This window comes from Strongylocentrotus purpuratus, unplaced genomic scaffold (assembly GCF_000002235.5).
Source record: "Strongylocentrotus purpuratus isolate Spur 01 unplaced genomic scaffold, Spur_5.0 spur5_scaffold_1, whole genome shotgun sequence".
Taxonomy (NCBI): domain Eukaryota; kingdom Metazoa; phylum Echinodermata; class Echinoidea; order Camarodonta; family Strongylocentrotidae; genus Strongylocentrotus; species Strongylocentrotus purpuratus.
Window position 1 is genome coordinate 43,327,663 of NW_022145594.1, and position 11,832 is coordinate 43,339,494.

At 37.3% G+C, this 11,832-nt stretch overlaps 1 protein-coding gene and 1 long non-coding RNA gene across 2 annotated transcripts; both read left to right on the forward strand.

The window, feature by feature from the left end:
* The first annotated feature begins 2,065 nt into the window (after positions 1 to 2,065).
* Positions 2,066 to 6,494, forward strand: LOC115921501. The gene is made up of 3 exons (XR_004062912.1): positions 2,066 to 2,210; positions 4,813 to 4,998; positions 6,412 to 6,494. It is a non-coding gene; the product is annotated as an uncharacterized LOC115921501 (long non-coding RNA).
* A 582-nt stretch (positions 6,495 to 7,076) lies between these two features.
* Positions 7,077 to 11,347, forward strand: LOC115921378 (protein NLRC5-like). The gene is made up of 3 exons (XM_030978810.1): positions 7,077 to 7,205; positions 8,434 to 8,723; positions 9,996 to 11,347. Exons 1-3 carry the CDS (start codon positions 7,114 to 7,116, stop codon positions 11,345 to 11,347), a joined length of 1,734 nt encoding a protein of 577 aa, XP_030834670.1. The 5' UTR covers positions 7,077 to 7,113.
* Positions 11,348 to 11,832: the final 485 nt, after the last annotated feature.

An 11,832-nucleotide genomic window follows, 5' to 3' on the forward strand; every position in this document is an offset into this window, starting at 1 on the left:
GCACTTTGCAGCCAACATCAAATTCTGTAGAACTTTGAAGGAATTATGAATATGACAAGTGTGCCATATTACATTAGTGAGTATCTGTGAAACTTAAACGTTAGCAGTCGCCTAGTATTCAAATTATGCAAGGAAGCCGTTTACTTTCTACTCTACTAGACTTCATTCACTGTCATCACTGACAGTGAAGTGACAGTGAGTGAAGTGTCAGACACTAGGGCCTTTTCGTTTGTGTGGACGAGGATACTGTTCCTGTCCTGTAACGATGCAAATTGGCTGCAATCAACCCGTCCTGTTCACTACTTTATAGCCCTTTTCGCTTGTAGTCGACAACCGTTCTCTATAAGATAATGGCCCCACTGCGCTTATTCAATTTCTCTTTCTTTCAGTTCCTATGTTATTGTTCGTTTATTATTCTATCATTTTTTTCTATCTTTTGTCATATTATTCTTTGTTTTCCTTTTATCATTTTATCTTCCTGTTTTTCTTATGTTATTCTTTGTTTTTCCATCTTTCATCTTCTCTTTTATCTTTCCATTGTCTATTCTTTATCATTTTCTCTTTCTATCTTCCCTCAAGTTGTTCTTCGTTTCTTCTATCACATTTTCTCATGTAATTCTTTGGTTTTATCGTTCTATCATTTTCTTCCTACTATTCCTTATTTTATTCTTTGTTTTTCCATCTTTCATCTTCTCTTCTATCTTTTCGTTATCTAATCTTTATCATTTTCTCTTTCTGTCTTTCCTTATTTTATTCTTTGTTTCTTATCCTTCTATCACCTTCTCTTATGTTATTCTTTTAATTCTTCTATTGATTTCCTCTTTGTATCTTTCCCTACGCTATCCTTTGTTTTTTCCTTCTATCATCTTCTCTTTCCTTATGTTATTCTTTGTTTCTTCCTTCTATCACCTCCTCTTACGTTATTATTTGTTTTTATCATTCTATTACTTTCTCTTTCTGTCTTTCCTTTATGAGTTATGCGTTGCAAATTGCTGAAATGACGTCACATCTTTGACGTGGTCTATGTGGACGTGACAAACGAAAAGGACCTAATACTGACTACTTTTTTTTCTTTGGTAATAAAATGCATAATAAGAGCTGTAAAAGGTACATGAGAATTTGAACGCATTAATAGCCTATTTCTTATAATGGCTAAAATTAAGCTGATTGAATCTTTGCAAAGCACAAAACGTACTTCAATATGGTACGATACAAGGGTCTGAAAGTCAGACTATTTTCTATGCCTAATTTTCAAAATGCTTACGGTTGAAATAATTTAACATAAAGTCAATTACCAGTTCTAATCTTTTCAGGGGAGTTTTGAGTTGGTGTTATCTCTTGTTTACCATAGGATTCACACAAGTTTACAAATTATATTTTCAGCCTGTAAAAGGGACACCCCACCTTTAAGAGCTAGGTGATAAATGTAACACGAAATATGATATTGATATACCTAGCCTGAATTGACACTCTACTTTCTATTTCTACAAAGCACTTTGAAATCGGTCAAGAATTCATCCCAAAAATGAGAAAATTTGATACCATACCAGAGCTAGAGAGTTTGTGATGTGAACACTTAAATAATTGTTTTAAAGGGAGGCTTTACTACTTCAGCCAGAAGGGATTGGCCATCCAGTGAGCCAGCGAGGTCACTGTGACAGGTGGCTATCTCATTAACTCAGCTCTCATCTAACAGAGGAAAAAGAGGATCATGGGGGACCAACAGGCACCAATTTGGAAAGTTTTCTATATAGAGGGAGCAACTAGCTACAAGTAGGACAGTGTGCCTTTAATATTGCCAGTTTGATACCTACTTTAGGATAGTAGAGATTGCCTAGTGTACTACGGCACATGCACTAAGTTAGCTAAATTTAGTGAACTTCCTGCATGTACCTTATTCTTGTTCTTCTTCTTGTTCTTCTTGTTCTTGTTCTTTTTCTTCTTCCTCTTCTTTTTCTCCTTCTTCCCACCTTCTTCCCACCTTTATTTGTTATCTTCATGGTTCAGATTTGTCAGCTAGTCTTATTGATATATCACATTAATCTTGTGTTTCTCTTGGTTTTTTTTACACTGTACCCTTATCTAGCTAAAGGGCATGATTGAGGTGGAATGGGATGGAATCTTCATCGGCATCTGAAGGAGCTAGCCCTGATGTCCGTCCTGTTATCTGTGAAAGTTTACAAGATCTGACTGACTGGGGGACCTACTGGGTAAGACTCAAAATCAAGCTCATATGTCTTGTCATTTTGTATTGATTATTATTTGTTAGTTTTTGGTAAACTGAAAAGAGAGCTCTAGTGAAATTTAAAAAATAGAACAAATATTGCTCTAAGAAAATTTCACTTTTACGTTATAAAAAAAGAAAAAAGAAGAAGAATCAGAAAGAAGAATACAAATTCTGTTACAAAGTTACCAAAGCCTTTTCTTCTAAAAAAACGGTTAAAAAAAAACTTTTTTAAAAAGCTGACCGTAGATTTCAAGATTTTAAGGTTGGTCGCAAAGGGCAATATAACATCTCTTTTTTTTAGGCCTGATCGTAAGTTTGGCTATCTAATTGCCATCCTGATGCTATTATACCCCGATGCCAGCTTGCCTGTGTTGTAATCCTGCCTAAGGCTCGGCATACACTACACGATCAAACTGCAATCCGGTTGTGGAAAAAATTGCCACAGCATTTTACATGAACATTCAAACTTGTAAATTCTTAATGATGGAGGATCTGAATAGTCATGGGATTAATGAAATTAAAAAAATTTGGCCTAAGGGATTGCAAGTTTCCATGAAGGAGGAAAAGCAAAATCGGCTCAGAATTGTAGTGACGTCGGATCAGTCATACGATTGTTTACTATTTCATGCCGATTCAGCATTTATTCTGACTAGAAAGCTTAGAGGCACCAACATTTTGGTTGACAGTATTCCTATCATTATTTACAACCTAAATCAGCAAAGCGTCCATCGTTTAGATTTCCATATCTAATACTATTGTCATTTCTTCAAGAATCGGATCGTAGTCAGATCGTGTAGTGAGTGCTGGGTTTAAAAGATCATGTATTTAGATTGTACATGTACTTGTATGTACCTATCATTAGCATACTGTGCATAAATACAGCAGACCTCATTCAGACTCGAGACAGTAATCTGCATAAAAACAATCCCTGGGGCTTAATCTATGCAAGATTTTTGAAAGAGGAGCATGCTTCTTTATCTATAACGCAGAGATATACATGGTATGAGTAGGCTACACATTCTGTAGGTTGTTTTTCCCCCCTTGCTTCCCTTCCCTCCCCCCCCCCCCCAGTCCGGGGTCGGAGGGACTGCATGCGTGTTCCCAAAATGTCCGGTAAAGGGTTACTTTTCATTTTTATTGCACCAAAGTCCAGCTTGTAGTACACAAAAATCCGGCCTTTATTGACTTTTCACACCGGACTTAGGGGGATGTTTTCAAAAGGAGGGAATATGCATATGCGTACCCTAAATAACACTGAGTGGGGGGGGGGGGGGGCTACCCTTCCTCTTCGTTTTCTGGCAAAGCTTTGCAGCTGCACTTTTTGAAATGGGTTAGTACTGCGCCGTGTCTTACTTGGCTTACGTGCAGGTACAAAAAGTGTCATTTGGATAGCGAAAGGGCAAGGGAACATTGGATTTATCCTGGCAGCCTAGAGCACTTTGATCTAACGTACGAGGCACTGATATATGAGTATTGGAACAAAGTGTATCCAAATATTGACGTCCATATTTGTGTAAATAAACTATTACTAGGTACCTCCCTGAATGTTCCAATACTCGGATAGTGGTACCTCGTTAGTTTGATCAGGGAACATTGGATTTATCCTGGCAGCCTAGAGCACTTTGATCTAACCAAGAATTATCAAACGTACCAGGCACCGATATATGAGTATTGGAACAAAGTGTATCCAAATATTGACGTCCATATTTGTGTAAATAAACTATTACTAGGTACCTCCCTGAATGTTCCAATACTCGGATAGTGGTATCTTTTTCATTTGATCAAAGTGCACTATAGGCTGCTGAGCTAATTTGGTTTCATGCTCCAAACATTGACATGTACCTTGACCTCGTAGAACAACAACTACACAGATGACGAATTGCGTTCGTTCATGCATTTCATGCATTTCAATCCCATTCATATAAATTCATGCATGTCCAACTGTAAATGTCTACCAACGTTAAACTTTCAGTTAGGACAGGTACAAATTCATTAATTCACTTTATTCTTGCAGTTGATAACTATGTAGGTCCACTGCAGCCTTAGGAATCATCATGCTGTATGGTTGCCGATGGGTCTTGTGCTTATATAGTTGTCAATTTTGAAAAATAGACCTCATTTATTTCTAGATCGACTTTGATTTCTGCCGGTAGGCAGTATGGTATAGCCCTTGACCTCGCCTTGTTCTTGTTTATAATAACAATCAACAGGATCATCATTTTAACGTTAACATTTTATGAAAGAAACTTGGACTATGTTTAGATCCAAGTATGATCTTGATTGAAATCTAGATGTAGATTTAGTCTACATGATAGATCTAGGGTAGATGTAGACCTAGTCTCTACTGCAGCCTTTTTAGTATTGTACAAGACTAGTCCTAGATCTGGACCTATAATCTAGATCTAGACTACTGTATTTTTGTCAGATATAAATTAATAATAGTTAGGTCTACATGTAGTCTACACATAACACTAACAAGTTTGATTCTAGACTAGATGTAGAATTTTATATATGGTAGTAGGTACCGGTAGGTGTATCAAGCTCCATATTATTATTTTTCTTGGTTTCATTTTTTCTTTTGACAGACTCAGAGATAGAGTGGACCTCGAGTCGTATTCACCAAATAGACCTTTAGTCCAAGAGTTCTCTCCCGCCATGTCTCCATCATCTTGAACTTGGTTCTCATAGTTGTACAGCTAGATCCTACTGTGCTAAGCAGCCTTGCGACATGATCTTCTTAGCAAAATTTGAACACAAGCATAAAATCAAAGGTTAGTTTGTTTGTTTTCCTTGTGGACCTAAATATTAATAAATTACTAATTTGTCGTTAAGCGTGTAATCTTGATTTTCATATATGATTAAAGGGTTAAGGTCCTGGATTTTATTACATATATAAAGTAATAAACGGCTGTGGGTATATATGTACTGCTAATTCATTCAATCTGGACTTTCATCCTTAAATTATTGTCTATCTCTTCAAGTTGATAAGATTAATACTATCGGTTAACATAATTGATCTTATCAGTATATTCTGTGCCTGTCATTATTGCCATACCCCTACAGCTGTCATTAAAAAAGAAAAGACATAAGTCGGGACAATTTTTCATAATCCTTGTAAGAAGTCTAATACACATCTTACTAATTCTGTGGTATATAACATACAAAAAATGATTATGAAAGGACTTTTTTCTCCAAGGCAAACAAATGAATTATTTATAATCTCTTGTAACTAAGCCTGCTTATGTCTCAATGCCTCCGTTACGAAGTTGCTGGAGGCATTATGTTTTCGGGTTGTCCGTCCGTCCGTCCGTACGTCCAGTTCTCGTGATCGCGTTATCTCAAGAACCGGCTGATGGATTCCTGCCAAAAAATTTTCCTTTCATGACTTTTTTCTTGTGAGTCTTACGCATCTTTTAAAACAATTTTTCCAAAATCGGACGTATCGAAGTTACAAAGTCACGTGACCTTTTGTCTTCGCATGTCAGCCCGAAAGTTGCTCATTTGTGAACAAAACATATGGAAATGTCATTTTTCCTAAAAAGAGATAAAACAGTGGTTATTTAGTCTTGTTTAAAGTTTAGGTGTTTGTTTTGGGGTCAAAATAGTCGAATTGTAGTTATAAATGAAATAAAACAACAAAAACAACGAAAACAATAAAATACATAAGTTAAAAAACAATGAAATACATAAGAAATTATCAAAACAAGAGATAACATAAGGAATAACCTGGCTCTTCCAATTTTTTGTGTTGTATTATTATTCCAAATGGTCTAACAAATATATGTAGTAAAAAAGAATGCTTAAATATGAATAATGTATGATTTATGGGCAAAAATGTGAATTTGATGACCTTATTTGCATAAATAACCATAAATATGCAAATGAGTAAATTTTTCAAAAAATTGAAATTACCATAGTTTTCTATACACTTCACTTGACATGTATGCAAATTTTCGCGACGATCGGCAGTGAAACGGCCGAGATCTTGGGGGGGGGGGGGGGGGGTCAAATTTTCCGCACTTTGAGTGCTAATCGTACCGCCCCCCTAAAATAAAATCCTGGCTACGCACTTGAAGGAGACAAGGTTAGGCAAATCGTAGGGAGAAAAGAGTAGTGCGAAAACAAAACAAAGAAAGAGATATTATTTTTCACAAATTATTGTTTTTCATTGGATTATTTTACAGGAGAAATTCCAAAAAAACAGTGCTGCAAATCTTCCACACAAAACTCTACTGCTGGTCTCCAGCGTCATTCCTAGTGTGATCCACACAAGTAAGAACATTGCTTAATCCAGCTGCTGGAATAACAAAACAAAAAGATTTATGTAGTTAATTTGATTACCGGTACATTATGAAAATGGCCTATTAGTATGATCTGTGCTGACTCATAGTCAGCCGGCCACACTCCAGTGTCACTGTCGTTGATTCCATTCCTGTGCCACTTTTTGCCACCGAGGGGCCGACGGGCCCTGACTGCTCTCCCGGGATCTCTATTGTGCAGTACATGATAATGCTGTGAAAGAATCCTGGGTGTACCCTGATTGTCGACTACAAAATATCGCAAACACATTGTTTTCTGCCCAAATACAGCGTTTCTTGAATATGAACCCTGCGAGGCACAGCTGCTTGGCTGGTCCCAGCCATTCTTCCCAAGGGCGGGTTTCGGGAGGCAGGGGCAAAAAAGTTTATGGAGTTGAAAACTCCCTAAATTTTTCCCTACTATTAAATATAAATGTAGTGAATTGAAACCCTCAAGGATCTTCATTCAATCTGTTTTATGTACGCAATGTAGATAGTTCTGAATATTGTTTTCATGTCTTGTTGCCCATGTTATCACCTTTTTCCAGGAAACTACACGTCTGTCAAGTGAAAGGAACATCTTACACCATGGGTGGATTCTGCCTTCTCTACCTGCTCCTGATCTTCTTGATGAGATCTGGTGATGTTGAAACCAATCCAGGTCCTAACACTGCAGAAAGGTATGCATATACTGGCTTACTTGGAATCATCGGGTCATCGCGCCCGGTTGAGTGGTTGTGTTACACAACCTTGCATGAAACCAAAGATCATGTAAAGATGCACGTTCAGGATGTGATCTTTAGTAGATTTGCTGTAGGGTTTTCACAAAGTGTCTGGTAAACTGGACCAGAGGGCATGTTTTCACATAAGACCGGGTAAGCTGCCCACCATACAGGATGCGATGACCCAATGACTCAAAGTAAGCCCATATACTAGTAACCTTTGAGGTTTAACAATAACGTTTAATTCTGATCTCGCATATAGGTGTAACTGTATACCGTTTGGTTTTGGAATCACAAAATTATGTTTTGCCCAGTCTTGTTATAAGTCACATGCACTGGATAAAGAAATGTGTATATGGAACTACACAACCATGTGGCATGAAAGTATGTTCCACAACAAATTATTTGTCATATTTTGAATATGAGGGTATTTGAAGAGCCATCTTTTTCAAGGAACAATTTTTCTATGATACTCTTCCACACTAACAAAGACAAACTGAAAATGCTCACACATTACATAAACCTTTCCCAGAACTCAACCTTCTCTTTATATGTGACACTGTAAGTTATCATGTGTATACAAAATATGCTTTTAGACTATGCATGATACAAACAGGCGCGAACGCAGGATTTTTTCAAGGGGGGGGGGGGGTTTAACATTTATAAATCGGGCCCAAAATTTCGCAAAGCGGGAGGGGGGGGGGTATTGGTATAATTTTTTTTTTTAATAAAAAACAAAACAAAAACAAAAACAAAAAACAATTACCAAAGGGCGGGGTTCAACCACCACCCCCCCCCCCTGCATATGCGCCTGGATACAGATAATAATCATGAGGAAGGTAATAATGATAATAATAATAATAATAATAATAATAATGATAATGATAAGCTAATGATAATAATAATAATATTAATAATTATAATTATAATAATAATAATAATAATAATAATAATAATAGTAGTAGGAGTAGTAGTAGCAGTAGAAGTGGTAGTATAGTAGTATATTAGTGCAGTCAAACCTGCTTTCGTGACCACCTTTATAGAAAGACCATAGGTCTGCCTATAATGACCACATTTTTTGTTTCCCTGGAATTTGGTTTCGCATTGAAATCTGTACATCTACCAAAAGAATCTGTACATAGTGACCACCCTATCATACCCAATTGATTTATTATTCATTTTACAGTTCTGTCAGTGAAATGGAGTTCCTGAAGCTGGCCCAGGATATCGATCCATCTTTCTACTACAATGTAGGGATATCTCTAGGGTTCTCCCATGCTCATCTAAAGGCAAACCTGATTGAGAATGTGAAGAACTTCAAAGATGCCTTTATGGATGTCTTTATGAAATGGAATGTCAAGCAGCAACCTCCACACTCAAACAAACGACAGCTTTTGGCAGACAAACTACGACAGATTGACTTGGGTGGCCTATCAGACGGATTACTGAATGGACCTCCAATTCCAAACAGCACAGGTAAACAGATACTAATTCTTGCACCACCTGAAGACTGACATAGAAACCATGCATAAAAGTGAAGTCGTTTTTTACTGTTGAGATAGTGAGTGCTCTGTGTTCTAGAAACATTTGCCACAGATTACATAAATGTTATATACATGCACATGTACTACAAACAGATTATATTCTTTTGCTTAATTCCATAATGATAATTGTAATTATGCATCCGCCCACATAACAAAATATGTTTTGAGGTTGTATGTTCATCCATTCTGCTTTTTTGCTTTTGCAATATCTCAAGAACCACTTGAGGTATGAACTTCAAACTTGCATCACCATAGGAAGATAATCTTGATTAGATTTGAGTGTAAGTGGGTGATACTGATAGACATATTACAGGTTTCAGCCTCACGATATATCAAGAACCACGTGAGCTATGAACTACAAACTTGGTGTTAGCGTGCAGCACCAAAGTGAAATGAAGTTACAATATTTTGGGATAAGTAGGCCAAACGCTAAGGGCCATGATCGAGGGTCACTTGTAATACATTTAAAGGGTTTTAGCCCCATTATTGCAATGTCTCAAGAATGGTTTGAGCCATGAATTTCAAATTTGGTGTTTGTATGCATCCCCAATCAACATAAAGAGACAAACTGACATATTTTGGGTTAAGAAGGTCAAAAGTCAGCAAAATGACACAATTATCATAATATCAATAACCTCTATAAAGCTATTTGTGCTGGATTTTTTTTAAAAACTGCACATGCTATGCATCACCTTAGGGCGACAAGTGATCAGATGTTTGATTGTCAGGTCAAAGTTCATAAAGAAAGATCAATCAACATGTATTTATATATACATATATATTGGTTTTTTGTTCTCATGATATTTAAAGATTGATTCGAGCCCTGATCTTAACTTAATTTAGGCAGAGGCATACTGGAGATGCAATCATATTTGTATTGGTTTTTTCATCAAAATATGATGTGTGGTTGTCAGGGAAACTCTGCTTTGCTGAAATGTCCTAAGAAAAATCATTCCAGTGATAATCATCTACTAGTACCTATAAACACAAATTACTTATATTTTAAATGCCCTTAAAATTGAATTAAGTTTTATAAATTAAGACAAACAAGTAGGACTCTTTGAGTACATGCACCTACATAGTGGTACATTGTAGGTCACACTAGTATAGACTTAGGCCTTTCCAACCCTTTCAGATGTATCTTGTAAAGATCAAACTATGTTTATTTATAACATGTGAATATGGATTATCTATGTGTTTTTAGGAGGGCCATCAAGACTGCTCGAATCTCAGACCAAACCACTTTCTCCTGAACTGGTTGAGCGGTGTGCAAATGATTTCAAGTTCAAGTACAGGTCAACTCTCTGTAAGATAAGAGCTGATCCTCTCAATCCTGCTTCCACTGTGCAGTTTAAAGACATGTATACTAATCTCGTCTTACAAGAAGAGCATGGGACAAAGAAGCGATTGCTAGATTACAATGATATCCTTAAACTCGAAGTCAATGGAGAGTTCCCTAAGCGGATCATGGTTCAAGGAGAGGCAGGGGCTGGAAAAACCACATTTTGTGCTAAGATTGCCTGGGACTGGGTTGAAGGGGGGCATTTTAGTCGCTTTGTGTGGGTCTTGATTGTTCCTCTTCATGACTTTAAGCAACACACTATTGGCGAGATTGCAAAGTCTTATCTGTCCAAAAACAATCCAGCAACGGTTTCTCAGATTACTGAGTATATCCAGTCAAATCCTGACAAGGTATTCATTGGATTCGATGGGCTAGACGAAGTCAGTGGCAAAATCATGAAGACAAGATCCTGCGATCAAAGTCAAGACTCTTCAGAGGTATGTGGAAGCTCATCTGAGACTGGTGATATTGGACTTGAAGATATTCTTTGTTCAGATGAACTAGCCTCTTGCCCAGTCTTGGTCACCACTCGCCCATGGAGAGCACTAGAGATTAGATCAGATGGTGACCTAATGAAGCTCTACACATTCATTCATGTGGAGGGTTTCAACAGAGAGAATTTGGAAGATTACATTCACAAATACTTTCCAGAGGATGATGATAAAGCAAATCAGCTTATCCAGTTCACCAGTGAGAATGATGTCATATCTGAAAACATGGCCCACTATCCAATATATGTAGCCATGTTGTGTCTTATGTGGAAAAGACGTGACAAGCAAAAACTAAAGGAAATGAAATCACTGAAAACTTTCTCTCAGATATTCAAGGAAATGATTGCGTTTCTAAAAGAACATTATGTTCAGAAAGAGGTGAAGAAAGTAGGCAGCCCCTCACTTATTGCCTATTTGAAAAAAGTTGATGAGCTCCTTGGACCGATTGCCAAACAGGCCCTCAATGGTTTGCTAGAAAATACATTGGTGTTTGGTGAAGCTGATTTCAAAATATGCCCAGAATCCAAGGAGACTGCCTGTCGGGTTGGGATTTTGTCTCAGGAGGACAGAATAACTGCTGACATGCACATGAGAAGAATTCTCATGTGCAATTGCCAGTCTTCTTCCCTCACAAGCTGTTTCAGGAGTACATGGCTGGAGTCCATCTTGCTTTCCTGTATGAATCAGATCATGATGAATTCAAGAGGCTTATTGAGCAAGTAGTGCTGCCAAGAAAGGAGGAGTTTAGGTATCTCCTGTACTTCACTGTGTCACAAAACAAAAGTGTTGCAACCCATGTAATGAAGTCTATGCTACTGGGAATAAACATGCATAGAGATTTCATTGTTGATGTAGCCTTTGAGTGTCCTGACCCAGATGTAGCAGCCTTGGTGAAGGACAGAGTTTCATCAGAGGAGATCATGCTGAACATATCCAGAGACACAACAGCGCACAATGTAGCTGGTTATGTTTTCATTGGACTACATGTGGTAAGTTTGATCATACAGTGTGAGTCAAAAAGAAGTTTACACCTAGAAAATTGCTAATTATTTTAAAAATCATCTATGAACAGTAAATTATTATACATTTTATGAAAGAGTGTTCTATCCCAAATCATTTGGTATCATTTTTGTATGGTATGTATTCACGCTTGGATGAACAGGAGGCATTGTTTGCAAGGGTGTAAAAATCGACTTGCGCCAAGTTAC